Source organism: Entelurus aequoreus, linkage group LG05 (genome assembly GCF_033978785.1).
Source record: "Entelurus aequoreus isolate RoL-2023_Sb linkage group LG05, RoL_Eaeq_v1.1, whole genome shotgun sequence".
In the NCBI taxonomy this organism is placed as follows: Eukaryota; Metazoa; Chordata; class Actinopteri; order Syngnathiformes; family Syngnathidae; genus Entelurus; species Entelurus aequoreus.
In genome coordinates this window covers 21,864,730-21,889,445 of record NC_084735.1, presented here as the reverse complement: position 1 = coordinate 21,889,445, position 24,716 = coordinate 21,864,730, and the positions used below count along the sequence as shown (strand labels likewise).

Genomic DNA, 24,716 nt, shown 5'->3' with positions numbered 1-24,716 from the left:
TCTTTGTCTCTGTGGCTGGAGGCGGGCTGTTAGCATACACACACAAAGGAGTTTAGTCGTGTAACTTAAACCCAAGGTAACGCAGTGGAAATGATCCGTACGTTCATTGTAAGGTTAAGACACTAACAGTAAACAAGATGTACTGTGTCATCGAGATATATTAATGTAAATTGATTTTTTTGAAGTCATATAATTTGTAATGCAAAAGCTAAATTAGTGACAAAAGTCAGGTAAGGAAACCAGTAAAAGTCCCACTTGCTTCACTCAGGACTAATGTTGTCCCAATACCAATATTTTGGTACCGGTACCAAAATAAGACCACAAAAAATGGCATTATTGGATTTATCTTAACAAAAAATCTTACGGTACATTGAACATATGTTTCTTATTGCAAGTTTGTGCTTAAATAAAATGGTGAACATACAAGACAACTTGTCTTTTAGTAATAAGTAAGCAAACAAAGGCTCCTAATTTAGCTGCTGACGTATGCAGTAACATATTGTAATTTTCCATTCTATTATTTTGTCAAAATTATTAAGGACAAGTGGTAGAAAATGAATTATTAATCTACTTGTTCATTTACTGTTAATATCTGCTTACTTTCTCTTATAACATGTTCCATCTACTCTTAAGTTAAAATGTAATAATCACTTATTTTTCTGTTGTTTGGATGCTTTACATTAGTTTTGGATGATACCACAAATTTGGGTATCAATCCGATACCAAGTCGTTACAGGATGTTTTTTATGGTACTTTTTAGAGGCGGTATAGTACCGAATATGATTCATTAGTATCGCGGTGCGATACTAATACCAGTATACTGTACAACCCAGGAATATAGAGTCCACTCACGATGGGTCTTGGTCCACTAAATCCTTTTGGACCTGGACTGCGTTCATCAATACACCAAATGAATGGACTACTTAAAATGACAAGTACACACAGAGCATGCATTTATTTAGTAATAGTCATGGTGTAATGTTCATTGTGCACTCCAGCCCATTGTTAGCATGACGCAAGCACGCACCGTAGCCAAAGTCCGTTGGGTCTTGTTTAGCGATTGACGCTGAGTTCTCCTCTGCTCTGTTCCCCGGATTCGGTTGGAGTGGGGGCTGGTTAAAATTCTGGGATGAGAAAGCATTTAGGCCATGCTGGCGATCTGTCACAGTTTGTGGAGCTGTCCACTACCTCACCCGAGGCTAATTCAAGAGATGTGTGTTTTTAGAGGCATGCGTGGGGGTTTGAAAGTCAGGACTGAATGTCACCATGGTGTAGGGGGTGCCCAGTGGACAGGGCTTCAAAAAAGCACTGTCGAGGCTTCTGGGGCCGTTTGGTACGCACCAATCAATCAGTATCCATAGATGCTCAGCGTGTTCGCTTGAAGAACGGACACTTCCCACTTTGCCTGCTAAGCCAAGCCCCCTTGAATACTGTGTTGTCATGTCCCACACTTTCGTTAAAGATGGTGGAAGAATATCAATCACTTGCTGGAATTTCAGACAAAATTAGAATATTGTTCCTTTCCGATGCTAAAAAAAGGGTCACAGCGATCACTTAATAGGGGGCTAAACCACTTCACCCAAGGCTACTTTAATCAATCAATCAATCAATCAATGTTTATTTATATAGCCCTAAATCACAAGTGTCTCAAAGGGCTGTACAAGCCACAACGACATCCTCGGTACAGAGCCCACATACGGGCAAGGAAAACTCACCCCAGTGGGACGTCAATGTGAATGACTATGAGAAACCTTGGAGAGGACCGCATATGTGGGTAACCCCCCCCCCTCTATGGGAGACCGAAAGCAATGGATGTCGAGTGGGTCTGACATAATATTGTGAAAGTCCAACACATCAGCGAAAGTCCAGTCCATAGTGGGGCCAGCAGGAACCATCCCGAGCGGAGACGGGTCAGCAGCGTAGAGATGTCCCCATCCGATGGACAGGCTAGCGGTTGGGAGCAGAGTAGAAAAGAAAAGAAAAGAAACGGCAGATCAACTGGTCTAAAAAGGGAGTCTATTTAAAGGCTAGAGTATACAAATTAGTTTTAAGATGAGACTTAAATGCTTCTACTGAGGTAGCATCTCTAACTTTTACCGGGAGGGCATTCCATAGTATTGGAGCCCGAATAGAAAACGCTCTATAGCCCGCAGACTTTTTTTGGGCTCTGGGAATCACTAATAAGCCGGAGTTCTTTGAACGCAGATTTCTTGCCGGGACATATGGTACAATACAATCGGCAAGATAGGCAGGAGCTTGACCGTGTAGTATTTTATACGTAAGTAGTAAAACCTTAAAGTCGCATCTTAGGTGCACAGGAAGCCAGTGCAAGTGAGCCAGTATAGGCGTAATATGATCAAACTTTCTTGTTTTTGTCAAAAGTCTAGCAGCCGCATTTTGTACCATCTGTAATCTTTTAATGCTAGACATAGGGAGGCCCGAAAATAAAACGTTACAGTAATCGAGACGAGATGTAACGAACGCATGGATAATGATCTCAGCATCGCTTGTGGACAAAATGGAACGAATTTTAGCGATATTACGGAGATGAAAGAAGAGATGAAATGTGTGTTTCGGAAGGTAGAAATTGTAAACAGCTTTGTGCTTGTGTAACCCGCCTGGTTCAGTCCATGCTTTTTCTGTTCCATCCGGGACTCAAATCTGGGCCGTCCGTATGATAGACGAGCGTGCTTACTACCGAGCTGAAAGCCTGCGCTTTCAACATGATAGCCAGCACTGATCATCTGTTGAGGTTGTTGCGGGGGTGAGGTTTATCAACGTACACATTGCCCCCCGAAACCTCACTCTCATCCTGTGGTTCGCATGAGAGACGTGCGTGAGGATTAGGGGTTGAGTGTAACGGAGGCCAGCCGGTGTGACTTGGCCATGTGCACGTTAGTGAACCTCACTCCCGGACGACCTCTAGAGTAATGCTGGCAATCAGGTTGAGAGCCCACGCTTCTGTCTCATGCGGACGACCCAGCATCAAGTCCCAGGTAGAACAGAAAGCAGGGACTGAGCCCTGCGGGGTACACTTGTTCACGTTCAGATGAAAATGGGGACTCATAAGATAGCTTTGATCCAACAAAGACATTTCTCCCAGTTTGTCTTTGGGTTTGGAAATGGAATGGCCATCTCCCCGGAAATCATATATCCACATTACAAATGCCCAGCTAAGAACAATTTTTTTCTGAAATAAACGGCAAATATTTAGTATGCCTTAATGCTCATGCCATATAGGGACAGCTTGGTTGTAGTAAGAGGGCCTAAAGTAAAAAGACCTCAACGGCGGAGTGGGCGGATGATGGTTGCAGAGAAGCTCCTCAACGGTCACAAAGGCGGAAGAAGGCTACAGCAAAGATAGGCCCCCAATTGTCTTGGTCTCCATGCCATTGGACCCTGGCCTTTTCTTTGCCAAGGACAGGGTGGTGGCTGTCTGTGCACCAGTCTCCACACTTTAAAATATTCCACACACAGGCGTTCTTTTGAAGGCAGACCCACCAACAGGAGGACAATCATACTCTGTTTCGAGTGATCGCCGACGATGAGTAAGAGGGCGCTGTGAATTACTCGCAATCTTGAAATACTCAGAATGATTGACAGGTCGGAAGCAAGTATGATGGCAAAGGTCAATACAGCCACCATGATTGACTCGGAGTTAGCAGCTGGATGTGGAAGAGTTGAGAAGAATGCCAAAGACTGTGCAATGACACACCTTGACGATAGTGGAGGATTGTGGGGAAGGTGTGCAAGGAGGCAGCATGGAATGCTGGGTAGCTGCTCGTATGTAGATAACAGAACAGAGGCCGCTATGGAGGAAAGAAAACTTGACAGATTAACACAATTGGATGATAAAGAGGATGGATGCCACCCGTGGTGCACTTGGTGTGAAAGACAGGAGGACGGAATGTGCATGCGTGCGTGTGATTAGATGATATTTCATGCAAGGGCTCTTGTTAATGAGATGTCACTGTCGTGTCTTTTGTTCATTTCAGAACAGATTAACTTGTTACGAAGCACTCAATTGCCGGAAGTGATGTGGAAGACTGTGCTAAAATGGCTGCCGTGTAACACACAAACCTAAGTGGCCCAGCCCGGATTGAGCCAAGGCACATATTTTACATTAGTCAAACCTCAGTGATTATTCTGGTGTATAAATGGCAACAGGTGGACACAGGGTAGTCATGAGCATAAATTTGATCTTTCTGTCAATGTGTCCTTTGCATACTGTACATATTTACTGTAGATGACTAGAGATACATGTATTTGTCGCAAATTGATAATGACTCTGACCAATTAGATAAAATTGTTTTATTTCTACAGCAGCACACTTGCTAAGCTTGCATAGTGGTTGGGAAGCACTGCACTATTCACTAACTCCTGTTAGACACACTGAGCATTAGAAGCAGCATTATGTGTCAGGCTAGTAATAATACATCTGTAAACTAAATAATCCTAAAAATCTCCTACAGTTCCCAAGCGTTGTTTACATGTTTACTCATTTGTCATCTGGCGTCATTCGCTGAGCCACTTTGTTTGTTCATGTAAGATATAAATATTATATATGCAGTGGCAGTGAAGAAGAGCATCTGATCTAGATCTGAGAGCAATGTAAACATGTCGCACAGTTCAGCACAGCTACAATCCTAAACATATTGTTTATTAATATATCTTTTGTATCCCTTTGTTGATTGTGTCGCAGCTCTTTGGATTGCGGTCTCTGATTTAGGGCTGCAACTAACGACTGTTTTCGATAGCCATTGATTATGTTAACAATTAGTTAGGGCTGGGCGATATGGCCTTTTATTAATATCTCGATATTTTTAGGCCATGTCACGATACACGATATATATCTCGATATTTTGCCTTAGCCTTGAATGAACACTTGATGCATATAATCACAGCAGTATGATGATCCTATGTGTCTACATTAAAACATTCTTGTTCATACTGCATTAATATATGTTCATTTTAAACTTTCACGCAGAGAGGGAAATCACAACTAAGTCAATTGACCAAAAGTGTATTTATTAAACAGTTATTAAGCAGTGGCACAAACATTCATGTCATTCCAAAACAGAAAGTGCAAGATTGTCAGAGACATTTTAAAACAAGCTATGAGTGCACTTTTTTGCATGATGTCACTAAGATGACGTATCAAAACCACTAAATTAAAGTGCACTTTTTGTACAGAAAGCCACTACAATATTTTAAAACAAATAAAGTGCACTTTTGTGCATGATGTCACACAAGATATTTCAATAACTGTCAAATAAAAATGAGCTGCATAATAGGAAATCAAATAGTGTATGTCCTTCGCTATGTGGTAGGTTCCTGCGGACGTTATCTCCTTCTGTTGTTGACTATTTGTTTCATACGGTGTTGATGTGGAAATGAAAGACGCCAGGCTCAATTGGGTCAGTACAGGTTGCTTGGGCATTTTGTTGGTGTGGCACCGGCGGAGATGTTGACATGCGGAGTTTCAAGCACTCCTTATTCTCTTGCGGGTGACTTTTCAAATGATGCTACAAATTAGTAGTGCTGCTACTTTTTGTAGCAACGCTTTAGCCGCATACTTGTTCAACATCTTCCCGCTTGAAGCCAAACCACCGCCAGACGATGGACTCCCTGCTGTTTTTCTTGGGAATTAATTATTCCTTCATTTGTTACCAGATTGGCATCTTCTCTCTCTCGTAATACCACTCACACCACCTGTCACTGCTAACGTTACCCATGCCGCTACCTCTCTGCTCCGCGAGAGCGTATGGCGTTTTACGCGCAACAGTATGTGACGTATGTAAGAAGATGCGCTTGTTTTGTCTCTGTGAGGAGAGACAAGAAAGAGTGAGAAGAGCCTCTAGTGTAATGCCCGCAGCTAAAAGCAACTGTGTGAGAACATATACTCGAATATCATGATATAGTCATTTTCTATATCGCACAGAGACAAACCCGCGATATATCGAGTACATTCGATATATCGCCCAGCCCTACAATTAGTCCACTAATCTGATTATGAAGCATACACCTATTCAGTGACTATAATTCACCCATTTGATTTTAAATTTGACATTTGATATTTTTACGCATGTGCTAACAATTCATTCAAAAATATTCATTTATACTGTAACTGCACTGCTCTTTAGGCTATTACAAGAATAAAAATGTAACTATTAACTATTAAACTTTGATCCATCTAAAAGTAAGTACAGGCCAAGTGCTGACAAAAACAAAGTATCATTTTGTATGAAAACAAGGGACAATAAAAATAGCAGCATTAAAAACAAACACCAAAGCTATCTAACTTCCTATTAAAGAAAAAAGGAAACCATTTTGTGATGATCCATCCATCCATCTTCTACCGCTTGTCCCTTTTGGGGTCGCGAGTGGTGCTGGAGCCTATCCAAGCTGCATTTGGGTGAATGCGGGGTACACCCTGGACAAGTCTCCACCTCATCGCAGGGCCAACACAGACAACATTCACACTCACATTTACACACATCGTGTTTTAAAAAGCTGCACACAAATGTGTGTGTGTGTGTTGCGCGTATGTGATTGATGTTTTGTTTCTATTATTCACCTTTGTACTGCAATTTGACATTGCTTCACAAATGAAGTTCCTGACAAATAAAACAAGTACCGCATTTTTCGGACTATAAGTCAGTTTTTTTCATAGTTTGGCCGGGGGTGCGACTTATACTCAGGAGCGACTTATGTGTGAACTTAACACATTACCGTAAAATATCAAATAATATTATTTAGCTCATTCACGTAAGAGACTAGACGTATAAGATTTCATGGGATTTAGCGATTAGGAGTGACTGATTGTTTGGTAAACGTATAGCATGTTCTATATGTTATAGTTATTTGAATGACTCTTACCATAATATGTTACGTTATCATACCAGGCACGTTCTCAGTTGGTTATTTATGCGTCATATAACGTACACTTATTCAGCCTGTTGTTCACTATTCTTTATTTATTTTAAATTGCCTTTCAAATGTCTATTCTTGGTGTTGGGTTTTATCAAATACATTTCCCCAAAAATGCGACTTATACTCCAGTGCGACTTATATGTTTTTTCCTTCTTTATTATGCATTTTCGGCCGGTGCGACTTATACTCCGGAGCGACTTATACTCCGAAAAATACGGTACTTGAATTGATATAGACAAAGTTTTGCTGGCGGACTTACACTAAAATGGTAGTTTTTAGCTTCGGGACAAAATTAGTCATAATTTTTCACACAATTTTAGTCTCACACTTGTTAGCTAGTAAGCTAACAAGTTAACCTTATCGTGTTGAGATTGCGTCTTCCAGATGTCCAATATCATGCCTCCGCTTTGAATGCTCCCGATTCACAGATGTACTGCCATAAAAAAATAATCCACTTCAGGAAAATGAGCAATGTATTTGTCTTTACCAAAATTAGAATGAAATGTTCCCGCACTTTGCTAGTTTTCACCTGCAATGTTGTCGCGAGTGACTCGTTTCCATCCGGAAAAACACGAGGGATCGCGTCATTTGTCGACAAATTAATTTGTCAACAAATCTTACTGTCAATATTTGTCAAAAATTTCGACAAATGGTTGCACTCCTACTGTGATTACAAGCACACGTGTATGTAAGATGCTCCTTTAGCTGTGTGTTTGTTGCATAATGTGTCAATATTCTATCAGGCCTCTACCGCTAGTTTCCATTTGTTCGTGAGATGAATCGATGGCACGTGGATGTGACGGCCCAGACTGCACTGTGACATCACATCCACACGTATGTATATGTCTAGTGACGTCAGCTTCAGTCGTTTCCATAGATTTTGCATCACTGTAAAAAAAAAATATTTAAAAAAATCCAATCTGCGTAGTTTGACTTCAATTATTAAAATGGCTGCAGTGATTGGATTAGATGTTGCGAGGAAACCTTCTCCCCAAACTGTCCAGCCAGCGGACAGTAAACGCTGTCAGTCACACCCTCCCAACAACTGCCATTTTCTGTTGGCACGTATCGTGCTGCAGGTGGCGGCTAATCACCACACACCTAATTGTGTGTAACGCTTAAACACGATGTTGTTGTGGTCACCATCATCCTCCAGTCTTCAGCAGTAGAAACAGATGGGCATTCTGAAGGCAGGAGAATGTAAATAAAGAGGGAGGGGGTAGTTACGAAGAGATGGATTATAAAAGGGACCCCCCCTACCAGTCTATATGCACCAGATACGGTTTCTAGGTCGGCCGCTCCACTGATCTGTGGTAATCCATGTCTTTCATAGTGTGTGTGTGTGTGTGTGTGTGTGTGTGTGTGTGTGTGTGTGTGTGTGTGTGTGTGTGTGTGTGTGTGTGTGTGTGTGTGTGTGTGTGTGTGTGTGTGTGTGTGTGTGTGTGTGTGTGTGTGTGTGTGTGTGTGTGCGTGTTCGTGCGTGTGTGTGTGTGTGTGTGTGTGACATCATCAAGCTGCCAATCAGAACAATCCAAACTTGATGATGACATCTCTCAACAGATTGAGTAGAAAAACTGTCTGAACAGTGTTTCCCATCGGCATGGCGTAGTGGGTAGAGCGCCCGTGTCAGAAACCTGAGGGTTGCAGGTTCGCTCCCCGCCTCTTACCATGCCGTTGTGTCCTTGGGCAGAACACTTCACCCTTGCCCCCGGTGCCACTCACACCGGTGAATGAATGTTGAATGAATGATAGGTGGTGGTCGGAGGGGCCGTAGGCGCAAATTGGCAGCCACGCTTCCGTCAGTCTACCCCAGGGCAGCTGTGGCTACGAAAGTAGCTTACCACCACCAGGTGTGAATGAATGATGGGTTTTTAACATGTAAAGCGACTTTGGGTACTTAGAAAAGCGCTATATAAATCCCAGGTATTATTATTATTATTATTATTATTATAAACTGCCAAGATACCTGTGGCGGCGTGGCTATGGGTGTGGCCACCATGACATCATCGAGTAATTTGCATAATATACTACAATGATTTGATTTTCTCTAAAAAGGCTCAAAAAATGTATACTTACTAATTAATAATAACAGTTTTGTTTTAAACGTCCATCCATCCATCCATTTTACAATATAATTACAACACTTTATGTACATATTTATATACAGATTTGAACAATAAGTTATTCACTGAAATATATTTATTAATTGTGGTTCTTACAAAAAATATATCTTATAAAATATAAAAGCTAAAATGTCTCAAAGCTCTGCCCCTTTAATTAGTGCATACTAAATAATTTAACTTTAGCCTACTACTACAACCATATTATTTACCAGCAACATAAAGTGAAACAGAGGCAGAGGTGTCCTGCCACAGTCAGTAACAAATAAACAGAAAACAGTTATGGTGGTAGATGGACACAGAGCTTCATCAAACATCTGATCCACTGAACAAAGAGCTCCAAAAATCTTGAACTTTAGACTGCCATCACTTTTACTCCCTACACTTAACCATGTGTTTCCTACTGCCTGCAGACTTTGCACCCTTTGTTATATACACATGTTGTGTTTCTAATATAAATACATTTAATAAAGTCAAATACAAATAAGGCAACAAGAGAAATATCCTACACTTCTCTTTTGTAAAGTAAATCTGAACAGCTGATATGGGCATCTACATCAACTATATGATTTGCCTGAGAAGCTGGAGAGGACAAAACAATGTTTTTGAATTTTTTTTATTTTTAAATTTTTATTTTTTTTATTTTTTTATTATTTTATTTGTGGCAGACGTAATTCTTTCGTGGCGGGCCGCCACAAATAAATGAATGTGTGGGAAACCCTGCTGAATTTGATACGAGGTTATCCAACATGGGGAGGTTTGGGTGCATGGCAGGTACCCACAAAAGATTTTTCAGTGATATCCAGCAAATAAAAAGTAATGGGCTGTGAATCATGTTAATCTTCAATTATGCTGTGAAGAATATTAGAATTATGGTAATGAATGCATTACTCAGACTCATTAGTGCTAAATTGCCCACAGAGATGATACATGTAGTGATGTTTACATCGAAAATTATCTTATTATGGTCCTTTTCTAAATGATTCCTCAGGACGCACTGATCAATGTCTGATTCAAATGCAGCCATGCTCGGCTGTAGATATGCAGCAGGTCAAGAGCGGGTAGATGCAACACATGTTCACAATTAGGTCTGGCTTGTAGAACATCTGGAGGCACGTGCATGTGTGGCTTCCTCGTTAGTAACCTGCCCGCTCTGTTTGTTCATTTTAGAAGCTTGGACACTTACACCTTCTTCGTCAAACGTTTGTTGAGGCCTTTAAGCTGCAACACTTACACTACCATACATGTAGCAACTAAACTTAAAGTGAAATAAAACCATGCTGTTTGAGGGCAGCAAGAGTAAAGTAGCATCTTCTGCACCTAAAGCCTTGTTCACACTGCAGGTAAATTATTTTTTATTTTTTTGGCCCGTACCTGTACCTGTATTGGATTTTTTAATGTCAATGAAAACAATGCAATTCTAAATGTTTAAAATCCAATACAGGCCTCTTTCGTATGTTGATAAATCGGATATATATTGAACGCAATTGCAGTCTGAATGCGTTCATCCGACCAATACGTCAAATAATAACGATAAGCATCATAATTCTTCACCAAAATAGATGGTTGCAAAATAAATAGTTGACAAATGAGCAGAAAACAGGCGAAAATAATATGTTTTAGGAACTCGACTGCTTGCCCACACGCTCTTCATAACAGACATTAAAGCATTATTCTTCTACGCGTAACAATTTGGTTCAGAAAATGTTGATTTTCCATGCACATATTCCTGGAAATTGCCACAACTTCGCCAGTACTGAGATCTACTAGAATTGGAGCCGTGTTTACTTCCGTAAATCGTGGGTCAGATAGCTTTCACATTAATATATATATATATATATACAGTCTATATATATATATATAGACAGTATATGTGTGAGCGATAACATAAAAGATTGGATTTGACAAAAATAAAACAAAATGGGATATCTTACCCTGGGGTGTGAACGTAGCCTAACATAAAACCTCAAAAGCCCCTTAGGGTGATTTTTTGTGAACATGTGACTGAACCACTCAGGCCGAGACTGACCGACTATTATTGTTCAGTGGGTTAATCTGTCGGTACAGTAAACAGCTGTAATCTGATGGCCTGCTGGACGCCGCCTGACAGATGGCATCACACAAGCAACATGCATCACACACTGGAGCTGTTAGCTCACAATGTCTTTCTGGTCCAGGCAACATGCCATCATAAAACCTTTTCACTTTCATAGTGAAATTGTGATTTGAATGTTTAAAAATATACTTCCTTTTATAGTGTGTAGTGCCAGCTAAAATTCCCACAAAAATTGCATTGGGGTATTGGTTGGTTGGACCCAGAAAGTGTTTGTGTGCCAAAAATGTCACGTTCTCAAAAATGATCTGGTGCAGGATGTTATTGATATAACACCAAACTGTTCTGTTCTTGTCGCCATGACAGTATGGACGGTCGGACAGCTACCGCGTGGCTACCACGCAGGACAAAGATGAGAAGGAGTCGCCCAAGAAGAAAGGAGGCAAGGATATGGACGACCTCAAGAAGGAAGTCCCGATTGTAAGTACGCTGCTTCCTTGCTGGTTATTCCGATGCTTTGTGTGGGTATTTCTGATGAATTGTGCGGCGTGGAAAACCCAAGTCCCCTTTGATCCAACCTCATCCCGACCTCACTACAGCCTCTCGAGAGCAATACAATCCAGCTGTAATCTAATACCCATCTTTGAAATGGAGCTGTTCCATGTTGCAGCAATCCAAAGCCATGTAATAGCTTTTTGATGGACAACTGAATGAAAATCAGATTACTTTAGGAGCGTCTTGGAATATTCGACGATTCGATTGGCAGTAGTCTGATTGGATTATCATCCTCGCAGTTGATTTGTCACACATCAAACCCCCCTTCTTACTATGTGGGAGGGGTGCGAGTTGAGTACTAGAGACCCCCCCCCCCCCTGGCATACAGCAGATGTAGGAAGTTCCAAGATAAGGGACGGGTGGGGGGGCTCATGGGCTGCTTACTGCCACCAGAACGTAGTCCCCCCATCAGACACCCAGCAAGCCGTGGCACCACGCACTTTAGGCGGGCCAAAGTCCACCATCAGCCCTGGTGGGACGCAGTGGAAATTAGACAGAGGTGCACGCCACCGAGGTGTAGCTCCATCTAGTTTGCTCAGGCCTACAAAAACCTTGTTGCAACTTTTTCTTCCTCTCGATCAAGGCTACTCAACTGGTGGCCCGAGGCCAAATCCAGCCCAGGAATGACACCATACAGGCCTCCGGCTTCAGTTCAAAACTTGGGAGACAAACATTTGTGTGGCAAATTCCTAAAAACACTAAAGTGCTCCTGTTGTTTTGAGGAACTTGGACCACTGTAAACACATTGGCAGATCCTTTCATTGGCATTTTAACCTTGCTAGCAATCATAAAACACTGGGGTCCAAACTTGGGATTTACACAATTTACGCGTTACGCAAGGCACCCCTTTAAAGGGGAACTTTGGGGGGGAATTTTGCCGATCGTTCACAATCATTATGAGAGACAAGAAGACAAAAGTTTTTTTTGTTTTTTTTTCATTCTGACATGTAAACATCTGTTTGTTCTTGGTTGCTAGCAATGCAGCTAATGGAAGCAATCAATTCTACCTCTAAATAACTTTAACAATGCATTCAAAAATTGCCAACAATACTTAATTTACATTTCGTAACCTGTATAATAACCACGCTGTAGCAACATTGTTATTGTAAGAGAGAACACTGAGGAACTCTTTTTCTAGCTTTGTAACACATCAGCATGCTTCGGTATTAGCCTTAGAAGCCAGCTACAGATAGAGATAAGCTAATTTCTATGTCAGCACAAAACGATTTTGAGTTTGTAAGGCACAACACTGCAGTAGGACACCAATTATACTGACTGAAAAACTTGAATATCATCATATTACAGTATCTGTAAAGTATTAGCCCGCTTTTCATGTTTTATTTGTACACGGCTAACCAGACAGGGTATGTAGTTGTAGTAACACACATGACGTGCTGCATGTATCATGATCGATATTAAAGTGATTCACTCAATGGATTGTTGTCTGTTTGGTCCAGCTGGTCAGGGACGTTTTTTCCGGTTTATTTGGGTAGGCACTCCATGTCGATATAGCTTGGCTTCCATTTCCACATTTACAGCTTTGAGTCAGGCTGACCTCACTTTCTCGGCTTTCGTCTGCTCCAACGTTTCACCCTTCATTCATGCTCACCTCTAGAAGCAGTAGTTCATCCTCCGTATATTCAGCTACAAAAACATAAGGTTGTGAATCCTCATTTGTCCAAAAATAGTCGTCTTTGTTGTCTATTACCAAGTCTGCCATGATTACAACAAACTCGTGGTTGTTTCCGGAAGTAGGAACACACATTTGTTGGAAAAAAATAGCCCGCGCTTTAAAAAAAAAAAAAAAAAAAGACTTGTGTTCTTGTCTCGCATAATGATTGTGAACGAAAGGAAAATTCCATTTAAAAATTTTTTTTTTTCATAATGTGATTTATGTAACTTAAGGTATTGCTGTATTTTGTTAACTACAGATGCAGTCAGTAGTCTTTTGGTCAACTTCCTTAGTTATACTACTGGTGTTCCTCACGGTTCAATTTTAAGTCTTTCTTTTTCATCATTTGGGCTATTCAACTGGTGGCCCATAAGTTCAGTTTGAATAAAACTTGTGAGAGACTCACATTTTTGTAGCAGATACTTAAAAACACAAGAGTGCTGTGAAAGAGATGATCTTCGGTTGCCGTTTTTTGTACAAGGTCCTTTCAAACACATAGGTGGATTAATGACCGGGCCTACCGGGCCCAGGCCCAGGGGGCCAGAGGCCCCAAGGGGCCAGGCCAACTTGGCCCCGCGGCCGCGACCCAAGCAAAACTACTTTTGCAAAAATAATAATCTTAAGCCCCAAGGGGCCAGGCCAACTTGGCCCCGCGGCCATGATCCATAGAGGGTAAGAGGCTCCAAGGGGCCAGGTCAACTTGGCCCCGCGGCCGCGACCCACAGAGGGCCAGAGGCCCCAAGGGGCCAGGCCAACATGGCCCCGCGGCCATGATCCATAGACGGTCAGAGGCCCCAAGGGGCCAGGCCAACTTGGCCCCGCGGCCACGATCCATAGAGGGTCAGAGGCCCCAGGGGGCCAGGTCAACTTGGCCCCGCGGCCACGATCCATAGACGGTCAGAGGCCCCAAGGGGCCAGGCCAACTTGGCCCCGCGGCCACGACCCACAGAAGGCCAGAGGCCCCAAAGGGCCAGGCCAACTTGGCCCCGCGGCCGCGAGCCACAGAAGGCCAGAGGCCCCAAGGGGCCAGGTCAACTTGGCCCCGCGGCCACGATCCATAGAGGGTAAGAGGCCCCAAGGGGCCAGGTCAACTTGGCCCCGCGGCCGCGACCCACAGAGGGCCTGAGGTCCTAAGGGGTCAGGCCAACTTGGCCCCGCGGCCATGATCCATAGAGGGCCAGAGGCCCCGAGGGGTCAGGCCAACTTGGCCCCGATCCATAGAGGGTCAGAGGCCCCAAGGGGCCAGGCCAACTTGGCCCCGCGGCCACGACCCACAGAGGCCCCAAGGGGCCAGGCAAAATTGGCCCCGCGGCCATGATCCACAGAGGGCCAGAGGCTCTCAATCATTATTATCAAAGCTAATTCTCAAATTGGATGGATCACACAACCTCACTCACATATTCTTTATCAATTATTAAAGGTTGTTTCTGAATTTTGATCACAGAACTTAATGCAAATATTCTTGATTGATTGACAAAGCTCATTCTCAAATTTTGATTACACAACCTTACTCTGACAAATTATCATTATCAAAAAGCTCTATCTCGAATTTGGATCACAGAATCTCACTCAAGTATTCTTAGCTGTGCCCCTCCCCCATCAAGTCTTTCATAAACCGGTCTGTTCTTTTAGAATCTCCTCATTTGGTATTTTGAACTCGTGAGAGACTGCTCAAAATTTGGTTTCCTTTCCCTCAGTTCAGACTCAGAGATAATTTGAAATCATTCAACAAGAAGTTTAACGCGCGCACACACACACACACACACACTTGAGTTGAGCATTACTTGGAAATTCTTATATTTTCCATTTTGCTGTTATTATCAGCATCTTCCCATTTTGTCCTTTTCTTTCGAGAAAGTTTACAGTCTGACATTTGTCACTGCTGTCAGTTAATAACTTTTTGGTCTTTGACCCATTTTGTCATTTTCTCGATTCGATCGTCACTGACCACTCTCTCCTGTCTGGCAGACATCGTTGCTGCCATCATAGCTAGCAAGCTGCCTGCAGCGGGTCATCCCTATGTTCCCCGTCCCTATGTTACCCGGGTCCTATGTTCCCCTCTACCGGGGAACTAAGGACCCTTTTTAAAAAAAAGGGTTCTATGTTCCCCGCTGCGGGGAACGTACAACACTTTTTCCAGAAAAGGGTTCTATGTTCCCCGCTGCTTCCAATGCGCGACTAAGTAAGACGCACGCAGACACGCATGACAGAGACGCGTTTAAGTTGTCGAAGGAAGGAAGTTCGCGTTTGAGTTGCTCTATCTGCTGCCGCACGCCCTGTGACAGGTTAGGTTTAGGGATGGTTTTGGTCAGGGCACAATTTCGCCAAAAAAGTGCTCCACAACGCCCTGTGACAGGTTAGGTTTAGGGATAGTTTTGGTCAGGGCACAATTTCGCCAAAAAAAAGTGCTCCACAACGCCCTGTGACAGGTTAGGTTTAGGGATGGTTTTGGTCAGGGCACAATTTCGCAATTTCGCCAGATACAATGCAGGGAACATAGGACCCTTTTTTAGAAAAAGGGTCCTAAGTTCCCCGGTCGCATACAAAGACCCAGGAACAACCGGGGAACATAGGACCCGGGGAACATAGGACCCGGGGAACATAGGCACGCTCCCGCCTGCAGATAGCAACATTTTGGTGTCCTTTGGGAAAATATTTAGAAAGAAGACAAAAGTACACACAGTTGTACAACTATTATCTTTATGATCTTTTTTTTGTTAGTTTCTCTGTTACTGTGTGTGGCCAATTAAGCGACTTTTGGCCATACCTGGCTGGTGACATTTAGCGACTTTCTGGTTGATGTTAAGATTAATAATAGCAACAGTTCTCTTCATCTTAATGCAATTTATTGTGTCTGTCTCTCCACATTTTGCCATTAGGTACTTTGAGCTCTTGTTGGTCAGTCACTCTAAGGTACATTGTTGCTGCCATCATAGCTAGCAAGCTGCCTGCAGATAGCGACATTTTGGTGTCCTTTGAGAAATATTAAGAAAGAAGACAAAAGTACAAGACATTGTACGATTACTATCTTTTTAAAATTATTTGTTTCACTGTGTGATTGACCGACTTTGCCGCTAGATTTCGCGTCTTTTGGCCATACCTGGCTAGCGACTAAAAACATCATTTAGCGACTTTTTGGTTGTGAAGATAAGTGGTAAAAGCAGATCTTCCTGTTGGTCTTCCCACATTTTGCCATTTGGTACTTTGCACTCTTCTTGGTCACTCCAAGGCATTTGTCCCTGCCTTCAGCTAGTCACTTGGCTCTTTTGGAATATATTTCACTGTAATTGGCTCTCTCTCTCTCTTTCTCCTCAGTACAAATCAGCCTGTTCCCTTGCCATTCATCACTGACCACTCTGCTCTCCTGTCTGTCAGACATTATTGCTGCTTGCAGATAGCTTGGGGTCCTTAGAGAAAATATCAGAAGAGAAAAGTACACAATTATCTTAATTATCTTTTTTATTCAGTCAGTCCTTCAGTGAGTCCCAGTGTGTTGGCGATTAAGCAACGTTGGCATTCAATTAGCGACTTTTGGCCATACATGGCTGGCGACTCAAAAAACTAGAAAAAAAGTACAAAAAGTTGTACAATTAATATCTTTATTATCCTTAATTCCCCTGAATCCTAGAGTGTGTTGCAATTAAGCAACTTTGCTGCTAGGTTTAGCGACTCTTGTTTTGGGCATACCTGGCTAGCGACTACAAACATTATTCAGCAACTTTTTGGCTGTTAAGATTAACGTTAATAAATTAAATCCTAATACAATTTATTGTGTTGGTCTCGCCATCTTGCTATTAGGTACTTTGAATTCTTGTTGGTCTCTGCTAAGGTATCTGGCTGTTGTCTTTGCCTTCAGTTAGTCACTTGGCTCTGGAATATATTTAACTGTACTTGGCTCTCTCTTTCTCCTCAGTACAAATCAGTCTGTTCCCTTGCCATTTAGACATTTTCTTGATTGGATCATCACTGACCACTCTGCTCTCCTGCTGTCTATCAGACATTGTTGCTCCCATCATAGCTAGCAAGCTGCCTTGGTGTCCTTTGTGAAAATATTTAGATAGAAGACTAAAGTGCACAAAGGTGTACAATTATTATCTTTTCAAAATATTTGTTTCACTGTCAGTGTGATTGACCGACTTTGCCGCTAGATTTCGCGTCTTTTGGCCATACCTGGCTAGCGACTGAAAACATCATTTAGCAACTTTTTGGTTGTGAAGATAAGAGGTAAAAGCAGATCTGCCTGTTGGTCTTTCCACATTTTGCCATTTGGTACTTTGCACTCTTGTTGGTCACTCCAAGGCATTTGTCCCTGCCTTCAGCTAGTCACTTGGCTCTTTTGGAATATATTTCACTGTAATTGGCTCTCTCTCTCTTTCTCCTCAGTACAAATCAGTCTGTTCCCTTGCCATTTAGACATTTTCTTGATTCGATCATCACTGACCACTCTGCTCTCCTGCTGTCTATCAGACGAATCAGTTGATTCTCTGCTCTCAATTGTCTATGCTAGTAAGCTGTTATTCTCTGCTTTGGAGTGTTGATGCTGGGTTGCTAGTTTTCTAAATCACCTCACACACTTGAAGGAAGCAGCACCGATCATAAACACACAAACAAACTCACACACACACACACACACACACACACACACACACACACACACACACACACACATAGTTGGTTTATCTGTTGTGATAGGCAAAGAGCCAATGTGCAAAGAAAGAAGGGAAATATGGATCATAAACGTTTAAGTGGAGGAGCTAGAAAAAAAATTCAGCAAGAAAAGAAAAAAAAGGAATCAGTTTTACTTGAGAGTGTTCCAAATATCTCCAGCTTCTTCAGTACAAAGACATCTGCTGAAAGCAATTCTATAAATGCTACTGCAAATTCAGCTAAGGTTAGCAATGCACCTGAGCTAGCATGTAGCTCCCAAGATCCTGAGACCACTACAAGTGTAGACACTGAACCAAATGCTTCTGATGCTTATGATTCAACCAATTCAGCAGTAGCCAGTTGCTCGGATGAATGTGAGGTCACTGCACCTCTGGACAGCATAGAAAATGAGCTGAATCTTTCTTCAACACCATCTACAGTGACAACTCTACCTAGTGATCCCGCTAAATGGGCTGAGACCCTCACTGAGTCAATGAAGGAAGTTCTTATTCAAAGAGGTGCAAAATCATTTCACAACCGTCACAGCCATTATCCAGCTTCTGTGAGGAACAGTGGGCTAGGAGGCAAAACCCGATGCCTAAACAATGAACATTTTACTTCACACTTGCCCAATGGACAACGAGTACAAAGAGAGTGGCTGATGTACTCTCCCTCTACTGGTAATGTTTACTGCTTTGCATGCAAACTGTTTTCCCCAAAAACGCATTCTTTTGTGACAGGCTATTGTGATTGGAAACACTCAGAAAGATTTGGTGAACATGAGCGAAGTGCTGAGCACATAACCTGCATGCAAGCAGTCTTGAACCGCGCCAAAGGTGCCACAGTTGATGCAGACCTGTTCAAACAGTTTCAGGCAGAGAGCAGCTATTGGAGGCAGGTGTTACAAAGAGTTGTTGCAGTCATTAAATTCCTTGCAGAAAGGGGCCTTGCATTTAGGGGTAAAAATGAATCGTTAGGGTCTCCTCTCAATGGGAACTACCTTGGTATTCTGGAGGTCCTGGCTGAATTTGATCCCTTTCTAAAGGATCACATCAGAAAGTTTGGGCAGATGGGTCGAGGTAATACCTCATATCTGTCCTCCACCATTTGTGAGGAATTCATTGAATTGATGGGTGCAAAAACCAAACAGGCTATAGCAGATGAACTGCAAGCAAGCAAATACTACTCTATCATTGTGGATTCAACCCCAGATTTATCTCATGTGGACCAATTGACATTCATATTCCGTTTTGTTAGCAAAGAGGGCAGTGTTGTTGAACGCTTTGTGGGTTTTGAGCCCATTACTAGCCATACAGGTGAAAGTTTGGCTAACTGTGTCATGTCTGTGTTGGAAGATCTAGGGTTAGAGCTGTCAAATTGCAGGGGGCAGGCTTATGATAATGCCAGCAACATGTCAGGGAGGTATAATGGGTTGCAGGCTCACTTAAAGAAAAGCAACCCATTAATACACTATATTCCATGTGCAGCTCACTCTTTGAATTTGGTGGGAGTCAACAGCATTGACAGATGTGGAAATGAAGTCTCTAAGTATTTTGACTTGATTCAGTCTATTTACAACTTCACAACTGCATCCACACACCGATGGGACAGGGTATTTGGCAATTCCAACATAGATCTCACACTTAAAGCTTTATCCAACACGCGTTGGAGTTGCCGTGCAGAATCTACCAAAGCACTGTGGCAGAACTACAGTAAAATAAAAGCAGCACTACAGGTTATTTCCACTGATGACACAGAGAAACGAGACACACGAACTGAAGCTGACAGTCTAGTGCGGAAGCTGGATTCACTTGAGATGGCCTTCATGGCAGGCTTTTGGGACACTGTTCTGTCCAGATTTCAGGCCACAAGTCTGCAACTTCAAAAAGCAGACATGGACCTTGGTACAGCAGTTAGATTGCTGGAATCTCTGCGCACCTTTGTTCTCTCCCAAAGAGATCTATTTGATCATTTTGAGCAGAAAGCCTTAAACATGTTGGGTGGCACCCCATCTTACAGGGCTGAACGGACGAGGAAACGTAAAAAGTTTGCTGATGAATCAGCATCCCCAGATGTTGTGCTTGAGGGAAGGCAACTGTTTCAAATAGAGACATTTATTGCCTCTATTGATCAACTGAGTTCAAGCCTTAATCACCGTCTGGAGGCCTACAAACATCTGAACAATTTGTTCAGTGTCCTTTTCTCTTTGGATACAGAGTCCAATGCTTCAGTCCTTCACAAGGCCAAGATTCTCACTGAATCATACCCATCTGACCTCAATGAAAGTCTTGGACAGGAGCTTATACAGTTCAAATCTTTTATACAGCTCAACAACACTGATGAGGAGAGGACCCCTTCAGGACTGCTCAAAACAATAATACATTTTGGACTACAGCCTACGTTTCCTAATACATACATTGCGCTACAGATTTTTCTCACTCTACCGGTCAGTAACTGTGAGGGAGAACGCTCATTCTCTCTTTTGTCAAGAGTAAAAAATGAGCTGCGCACAAGAATGACTCAGAAAAGATTAAATGCGTTATCTCTAATGGCAATTGAGAGTGAGCTGACAAGAGAGTTGGACTTCAATGATGTGGTGGATGATTTTGCAAAATTGAAAGCACGAAAGAAACCCCTTGCTTAAAGGTGCACTGTGTAAGATTTTTAGGTTATTTCCAGAATTCACCCATTCACTAATGTTAGGCTACCTGTTTTCATGAATACTTACCACCACCATAAAATTCTAAGTATCCATTATGACTTGGAGAATTGCACTTTTGCCATTTCTGGGAAGTGTCACCTGGATTGTGAAGATAGGATTGACTTTAGGCAGAAGCTTGGTGCTTTCTCTGGCAAACTGAACCTCAAGCTTCATTCTCTGCAGCTTTGCATTCTTGTGCAGACTTTCATCCACAAGGAACTTTTCAACTTCCCCACTATCGTGAAGGGGCCATCAAAAGATTTCAGTGTGTCCAGCATGTCTAGTCTCTTACTCTCCTTTCTTTGAGCCATCTCTTGTTTCTCATCTGCCCTACTCTCGAATTTTGCCTTCATGAATTTACTCCAGTTGAGTTCAACCTCCCTTTTTGCTTGTGCTGCTGCCTTGAAACCTCTGAAGCTCCTGGCTCTTCTGTAAAATTATTGACCTATTGACTGCGTTCAGTGTGCCCAACTTCTTCAGTTTGTAGTCCACCTTGCCACATTGTCTCTCCATCCCAATGTTGTGCACAGGGGTGCCATCAATGTTACTAGCCTGTTCACTGACAGGGTCCATTGGGAAGGTCTCCTCATCCATCCTCTGCCTGGCCAGGACAGTCTTCAGATGGGGCAGCATGAGATCTGTCAGCTGCTTCACTTCATCCAAGTATTCGGCAGCCACGTCTGACACTGAGTTCAGGACATGTCCAGTGCCTGTCCAGCCACTATAGCATTCTTGGAAATGGGCTATCTTGACCTGCATGCAGCCCTTGTACCATGAACTGGCCTACACCTTTCTTTGTGGTGCTCTCCGATGCATGTTATCATTTTACCTTTCTCCTTCTCCTCAAGCTTAACCACAAATAGATACAGACTTTGAGCCTCAATTTGCTGCACAGCTGCCGTTATGCCAATGTGTTTTCCTAAGATATTATTTTATTTTTAATGATAGAAGGGAGGAAAAGGGGGCAAAAATCATGTCCGATTTAGTTTTTTGGGTGGGTTGGGGGGTTTATTTCATGATAGCTACCAACTTCCAATACATAATATCTCTCAAATGACCCAATGCACCATCACTGAAGTGGGCGTAATCATTTTCAAAAATGTTTATTTTTAGGCCATTTATCCCCTCCCCCTGTGTCTGTGTGAAACCTGTGCTTGTCAGTGTCTGTGTGGTATACCTAATAGTGTGTGTGCAGTATGTGCACTCTTCTGTACAGTACAGTGTGCATGTCTGTTCACAGTATACAGTATTTCTTGCATAGTGCGTGCGTGTGTGTGCGCCCACACGCGCGGGGGGTTGAGGGGCCAAGACCATGTCAGGCCCAGGGGGCCAAAATTTCTTAATCCGCCCCTGTTCAAACAGCAGGGCGTTCCTGTAACCCTGACAAAAATAATTGACCAAAATCAAATGTGTACTGTAGAAAACGCTGGTTCTCCGGATTATTTTACTGTAGAAGACGCTGGTTCTCCGGAATATACAAAATAAGACTGATAGTGAAGGGAGAAGTTTGTCTCTGGCCTTTCCCTTTCTGGAAATGTGGCCCCCAAAACAATTTAGTTTGAATATTCCTGCACTAGGTAGTCAAGCTATATAATTTTCTCTGCGCTCTTCAAGAGCTGAGGCCAACCCTGGCTGGGCTGATCCAAGGACCTCACTAAACTACCCAATCTCCACCATGTTTGTTTATCTGAGGGTTTTATCCTTTTTGAGGTGGAAAGAGTCACAAATGAGATCTCTTTATTTGTGGGGATCCCACAAGCTGTGCTCTTGATAGCATACTTGCAAGGAAACATAAAAAGTTTTGCCAATTTTTGACGATTGACAAAGGATTTTCAGAGTCAATTCAGATTTGTTCGTCATTAAAGACCGGCCTTGATTGTTTGATTGGTGTTTGGTGAACTACATAGTGAACTATGGACTGTAACTTCCTCAGTGTACTTCACAACAGTAATGACTGTTCTCTTTGTAGACGGAACACAAAATGTCTGTCGAGGAAGTATGCAGAAAATACAACACTGACATTGTGCAGGTAAGTCAATATAAAAGTGTGTATGCTTATTTTCTACCAAACTTAGTGACTTTTAAACTCATAATTTGGTCTTGTTGTGCCACCTGTGGCCATCCAGGGTCTGACCAACGCCAAGGCGGAAGAGTACCTGGCCAGGGATGGCCCCAATGCACTGACCCCACCCCCGACCACTCCGGAGTGGGTCAAGTTCTGTCGCCAGCTGTTTGGCGGCTTCTCCATTCTGTTGTGGATCGGCGCCATCCTCTGCTTCCTGGCCTACGCCATCCAGGCCGCCACCGAGGATGAGCCGGCTGGGGACAATGTGAGTGCGGCAGAAACAATGCAATGTTTGTTTTCGTTCACCACACGGCTTTGCAAAGTGCTGAGTCATGGAGAGCTGCTCCCCGGGGAAGATGCTGTGTCAACGGTCAAGCGAGGAGTGTGATCTGTTGGTTAAAATAACAGCAGTTGACCCCTCTTTACAGTGATGGTTCATAGCCCGCCACAGGGAGTGCTTAACTCTCCCGCTATTTGTCATGGCTGCCGAAGAGGGGGGCATTCATGGGTCAGAGGGCTGAGTGGACTAGGGCTAAACTACTATCGCACACACACTCCAGTGGACAAAACACTTAGTCCATCCCAAAGGGGAACTTAATGATTAGTCAGCATGAAGAATTAACGCTTACATTACATGTTAAAGCTCCAGACTTCAGATTTTATGCCCAAGAACTTCTGATTCTGTACTTTTGGCCATTAGAAATGAATTTGTAGATAAACATGCAAACAGCCGATTAAATGATGTACTTTCCTTCCACATTCTTTGCAGTTGTACCTTGGTATTGTGCTGTCAGCTGTCGTCATCATCACCGGCTGCTTCTCCTACTTCCAAGAAGCTAAGAGCTCCAAGATCATGGAGTCCTTTAAGAACATGGTCCCTCAGGTACTAGACACACCCAAAGGACCTTGGATGAGATATTTTCTGTACTGACTGCACCCCTCCCTGCGTATCCCAGCAAGCGCTGGTGATCCGTGAAGGTGAGAAAATGCAGATCAATGCTGAGCAGGTGGTGGCAGGAGACCTGGTGGAGGTAAAAGGAGGAGACAGGATCCCCGCCGACCTCCGCATCATCTCCTCCCACGGCTGCAAGGTGGGCCTCGGCCTGAACAAATCATTGTACGGGAGCCACCGCAAAAATGTCATCCTAAATCCTGACCTTTTTGTTATTGTTGGGTCCAGGTGGACAACTCCTCCCTGACTGGCGAATCAGAGCCTCAGACCAGGTCACCTGACTGCACCCATGAGAACCCTCTGGAGACCAGAAACATTGCCTTCTTCTCCACCAACTGTGTTGAGGGTAAGGTTGTGTTCAAATTTATGACATCATAGTTCTAGTCCATTCACTTTTAGTTGATAACCAGGACTAAAGAAAAGAGTAGTCTATAGGGCCCTCTTGTGGTAGCATTGTTTCATTACATTGCAATAACTGTGGGCCATCCTTGTCCAGGCACAGCACGCGGTATTGTTGTGTGCACAGGCGATCGCACCGTGATGGGCCGCATCGCCACACTCACCTCAGGCCTGGAGACGGGCAAGGTGGCGTATTCCAGATTACCCAGAAGCTAGTTTATACGCTCATTGTGATTATTAGTCATCATTTTGATCTGACAGACACCCATCGCCAAGGAGATCGAGCACTTCATTCAGATCATCACCGGCGTGGCCGTCTTCCTCGGCATGTCCTTCTTCATCCTGTCACTCATCCTGGGATACTCCTGGCTGGAGGCTGTCATCTTCCTCATCGGCATCATCGTCGCCAACGTGCCCGAGGGCCTGCTGGCCACCGTCACCGTGAGTAGGAAGCAGGCATATGTGTAACTGTTCTTCCGTTTTTAATCGTTTTTAATGTTATACAGTGGAACCTTGATACACAAACTTAATTATTTCTTGAACATGGTCCGTAAATCAAAAAGTTTGTGTAGTGAAGCATACTGTAGTTCTCCATAAGAAACAATGTAAACATAAGTGG

At 43.1% G+C, this 24,716-nt stretch overlaps 1 protein-coding gene across 2 annotated transcripts in view; it reads left to right on the top strand.

Moving 5' to 3' along the window:
* Nucleotides 1–24,716, top strand: part of atp1a3a (ATPase Na+/K+ transporting subunit alpha 3a) — a 75,811-nt gene that overhangs the window by 15,349 nt on the left and 35,746 nt on the right. For both annotated transcript variants that reach the window (XM_062047400.1, XM_062047401.1), the window contains 8 exons: nt 11,473–11,586; nt 22,651–22,710; nt 22,808–23,011; nt 23,516–23,629; nt 23,703–23,837; nt 23,927–24,044; nt 24,195–24,283; nt 24,359–24,538. In XM_062047400.1, coding sequence (XP_061903384.1) covers nt 11,473–11,586; nt 22,651–22,710; nt 22,808–23,011; nt 23,516–23,629; nt 23,703–23,837; nt 23,927–24,044; nt 24,195–24,283; nt 24,359–24,538 — 1,014 coding nt within the window. The remainder of the gene's footprint in view (nt 1–11,472; nt 11,587–22,650; nt 22,711–22,807; nt 23,012–23,515; nt 23,630–23,702; nt 23,838–23,926; nt 24,045–24,194; nt 24,284–24,358; nt 24,539–24,716) is intronic.